General features: G+C 43.2%; 1 protein-coding gene across 1 annotated transcript; it reads left to right on the top strand.

The window, feature by feature from the left end:
• The first annotated feature begins 3,863 nt into the window (after nt 1-3,863).
• her3 (hairy-related 3) lies at nt 3,864-4,732 on the top strand. The gene is made up of 4 exons (XM_079557778.1): nt 3,864-3,924; nt 4,009-4,104; nt 4,189-4,270; nt 4,354-4,732. The coding sequence occupies exons 1-4, from the start codon at nt 3,871-3,873 to the stop codon at nt 4,725-4,727; spliced, it is 606 nt and encodes a 201-aa protein (XP_079413904.1). The 5' UTR covers nt 3,864-3,870; the 3' UTR covers nt 4,728-4,732.

The raw sequence follows: 4,732 nt of genomic DNA, 5'->3' as shown, positions 1-4,732 counted from the left end.
TGCACAAAGGCTTCATCCTCCAGTGAGTTATAAAGTTACTTTCTCGTCAGTTCATTTGGCCCTCACGAAAAGCCTAAGCGATGTTAATGTGCGCCTCTGCTCCTTTGAGGCGCTAACCCTGGTGCACATGGCCCAAAGAGAGCCCATTGTGAGCGCGAGCCAAAGTGTGAAGTCTTTAAACAACCCCAGCACAGTCCATAGAAATTCATGACGCTATTTCTGTTTGATGTTTGGGCAACGGGACTGTCGCGTGGCGTTTTGGGGGAAATCCAATGTCCAATATTTGTGATCATATTTTCCTGTGCACCTGCTCCTGTACCTGCCTCTTTTACGACGGCCTTGTTGCGCATAATAAGGTTTTGGTCACACCACTTTTGCCACGGAGAGTGATGAATAGAAGCGTTACATCGATTTGCTTCGCCTAAAGGGAACCACCATCCTGGCCTCAGTGCATATTTAACCCGCATTTCTCTACACTCTTCAAAGAGCCTAAGTGCTGGTTGTTGGTGTGCCTTCAATAGGTTGAACATAGACTGACATTTCACTTAAAATAGACGAAAATAAAGCTTTACTTTGGCTTCCCTGAGAATACTTGGAAATAACTGCAGTGATGCAAAATCAATCATGACAACCTTAAAATGCAAGTTTTATTACATACACTTTGGAAAAGCTTAATATTAAGCACAAGCTTAATATAGAAGCTGCAGTTATGCATCAGACCTGAGGTGGCAGTAGTGAGTATAAAATTACCAACTTGCATCTAGTCTCTTTAAGTTAAGACAGTGCATTATGTTCCAGCTATAGCACTAATAACTGCCAAGGCCCCTCGAAACCATTTATTTGACGCCAATGGCTTCTTCAGGTAAAATCATTTATTGCAGTAATTGTATACTTGCTACACTAATTGGTGTTAACAAGGGCAGCAATGGTCCAATTATTACTGGGGCTTTGTCATCACTCAGCGCGGGTTAATGAATCACCCGAGGTATTCGGGTTCTTTTCATAAACATACACTTAACTTGTCATCTAATGGCACTGTCTCACAGGGAGACATGGCTCTCAGAGCGCTATTCACATTCAGTTTCCTTTACAGAGAGAGTTGAAGTGAAGCCCTGTCAGGTGCACATCCTGTTGTGGGCGTTTCATAAAACATTGCCGCGCTTTAAATTCAGTGTCTTTCCACTCAAAGAGAGCCTATAGGAAATTGCACCGACTAATCAGCGAAGAAATGTTCAATGTGTAGCGACATGACGCTCTGACTCTTGGCAAAAATCAGAGCTCCACGGTCTGGTGTTAAAACCGAGCGTGAAAAGGCGCATAATGTCGCGCGCTGTGAACAAAGAGACAGCAGGAGGACGCACAACACCGCACCTCAGGCACATTTCAGGGCGATTAAACGCTTCTGAATGAGGCATCGAAATGTGATGAACGATTTGTCAGACATTTTACGCCATTAGTAACGGCATATAGACTCATGAGCACTGACGAGAAGCCCTCGAAGACCAGCGTGAACTAAAAACGGCCGTGACGGTGGAGCTTGAGCCTAAAGGGACAATTTACGAAGCAAATAACATAATCGTAATACAATTAAAATAGCCTAAAATTAAGTTTTGAAAATGAAGTGTAGCCTATTAAAATATGGTCTAGCTACACAATGATATTCAGGAAAGGGAAATTTTCATATTATTGAATTGGTCTACAGGGCCTTACGTGAACATGCACCCATTGAGTAGACGGGGAAGAACTAGAACTAGAAATGGAAATAAAATTATTTTCCAGGTCCATAAATAATTTAGTTGGGCGACAGTGCGTGGGCCACGTTCGCAGTCACACAGAGACACACAAACGCACAAAAAGAAAAGATCAATGGCCTCAAACTACAGTGTTCTCTTTTTTCTCGACCGGATTTACCACACGACTCCTTTACAATGCTCTGGACTCGTTTGAACGCTGGCTCTGTAGGATATTGGCCTCTAAACTCTCTGCTCAAGAAGAAGCCCATAGTGGGATATTCACAACTGAACTCTGAGCTTGAAAATATTAATAGAGTAAAGTGTTCAAGTAGGTTTAAGTCAAGGGCATATTAGTTTAATTATAGATTGACAAATTAAAGGAGAAATCCACTTTCTACAATTAATAATGAAACTATTATTCCAACATATAATGCTGAAGTTATACCTCACACTTATGCGAGGCATTGTTTTAAGAGCGTTTGTTATTCATTGTAGTTTTTTTTCTGTTTGTGCTGAACACTACATCCTAGACTTTTCATATAAAGTATATGTTGATAAGAAATGGCTTGAATACAACTTTTCACCTCTGCACACATGTGTGCTTTTTCCCACTGCTGATTGCTCTGAACATCTGAGTGGTCAGAAGATGTGCAGAGGCAGCCCCAGCCCACTGACTCACATTGTTCAGGACTTTCCCAGCCCGGGCTCTTTTCAGGCACAGACTGTGGAGAATCAGGTGGCGAAGGAGCAGGACAGAGGGGCGGCCTGCAATTCTCCTCGGTGCCTCTCTGCTCCCCACCAAAACAAAACCTCTGCTGCACAAAAGACAGACTGCAAACATTTTTCAAGGACTCCGGTGCCTTTAGATTTCTTACATGTTCGGGAAAAAAACTGTGGGGAATAAAAGATTGAAGAAAGAAGCAAGGTTTTGCCCCAAATTGTTTGACACTTTCTTCAGGTGATCAGTTTAATTTACTCGAGCACCAGAAAATCTAAATGTTGTGGTACAAGAGTGAATTTGCACGGTGCTGCCTTCAACCTGCTGCGTGAAACACATTCATAAAAGGCACCAGTCAACCGGCCTCAGCTTGTCACCAAATAACACCGAGGACGACCACCAAAAATAAATGCACTATTATTGTTGTTTCAACCAGAATTATTTGTGGACAACATAAGAATTGTTGACATATGTGACATATGTTAGTGTGTGAGTGAGTGGTTGGTGGTGGTCGGAGGGGCCGATGGCGCAGGCTGGTTGCCTCGCTTCCGTCAGTCTACCCCAGGGCAGCTGTGGCTACAATAGTAGCTTACCACCACCAAGTATGGAGTGAACGAATAGTGCAATGTGAAGCGTCTTTGAGTGTCCAGAAAAGCGCTATAATGCATTATTATTATTATTATATGTGCTGGCACTATGGGCAAGTCCACAAATTGTTCCTTTGAGAAATAAGAACAAATGAAGTGGTAAATATGCAAATATGTCACTGTTTCTGAGCAAACATCAAGCAACGAACACGGATGAATGAGAATAATAAATAAACATTGAATGGTGCAACACCTGAGGTAAATCATATACTGTATGTGTTCATCATTTTCTTTCACAATGTTTTCAGTGCTACAAATGATTGTTTTATTAACCCATATATGCTCATGAGTGTTTGTGATTTCAATCAATCAATCAATTAATAAATCAAACTCTATTTAAAAGCGCTTTTCATACAAAATGTAACACAAGCATTACAGTTGTCGCTATGACTGGTGATAAAAGCATCAGCGACTCCGTGTTGCTATTCTTTATGTGGTAAAAACCTATCTGATATTCTTAATGTGTGGAATAAAAGTCAGCTCAGAGTCAAGAGAATCAGGCCCAGGTTTTCCACCTGTGACGATGGGTTAAAAGACAATGACTGTAGTTTTGGTAAAAGTTTCTCTCACTGGGCCTAAAGATTTAATGTTGATTCAATGTTGACCATGCACAAAGTCACTGGATGCTGTTCACTACTCCTCATTTCTTTGGACGGGGGTAGTGGGGGTCGGGAGCGTGTCCCATTCAGATGTTAAATAGCTGGCACTATATAAACCTAGTCCTGGTCACTTGCTTCAATCAGAGCGTAAGTGACCAGGACTCAAAGACAGTATGGTGGCCACAACAGACTGCGACAGATCCAAAGGCATGTCTTCAACTAACAAGGTTGGTGGATAGTATTTTCAGAGGAAATCAACACTTCTTAAAGGTTTGTAAACTGTTAGTAAAGCAGTTTATTATTCTCTAAAGGTATCCAAGCCACTAATGGAAAAGAAGAGGCGTGCTCGTATCAACCAGTGTCTGGACCAGCTAAAGTCTCTTCTAGAGAGCCACTACAGCACCACTGTAAGTAACGCTAAACTTATGAAGCAATTCCTTACGGATATGGATTGTTTTAATGGTTCATTCATTGATTTTTATTTTATTCAGATTCGCAAACGCAAACTGGAAAAAGCTGATATTTTGGAACTGACTGTGAGGCATCTGAAGCATGTCCAAAAGATGCAGAAATGTAAGTTTGTTTGTTCCTCCTTTTACGTGCGCACTGATGGCGCACAGTCATTTACCTTATGTGTGTTTTGTTTATCTTTACAGTTTCCTGTGTTGCGCCTGAGTCAGAGTACCAACCCGGCTTCCGCACCTGCGTGTCTCACGTGAACCACTACCTCCTGACAGCGGACCGTGTGAGCGGGGCTGACCGGTGGACGCTCTCTCAGCTCACCTCCAGACTGAGCGCGCGGCGGCCGGAAGAGGGATGCAGCACCATGGACAGCGCTGGCCACGCGCGCTCCACAGGCACGGGGCTCTCGTCCTCGGCTTCAGGGTCTGAGGAGTCAAACACAGCGACACGTAAAGCCTACAGCTCCACAGCGCACGCGGGACTGAACACAGCGCATAAGAACACACAAACTGCCACTTCACTGCGGAGTCACTGCGACGATCAACTGGATGTATGGCGGCCCTGGTAGTTTAG

Source organism: Gobius niger (genome assembly GCF_951799975.1).
Source record: "Gobius niger genome assembly, chromosome: 6".
NCBI lineage: Eukaryota > Metazoa > Chordata > Actinopteri > Gobiiformes > Gobiidae > Gobius > Gobius niger.
Note: the sequence above shows the minus strand (reverse complement) of the source record. Positions and strands in the feature narration are given on the sequence as shown.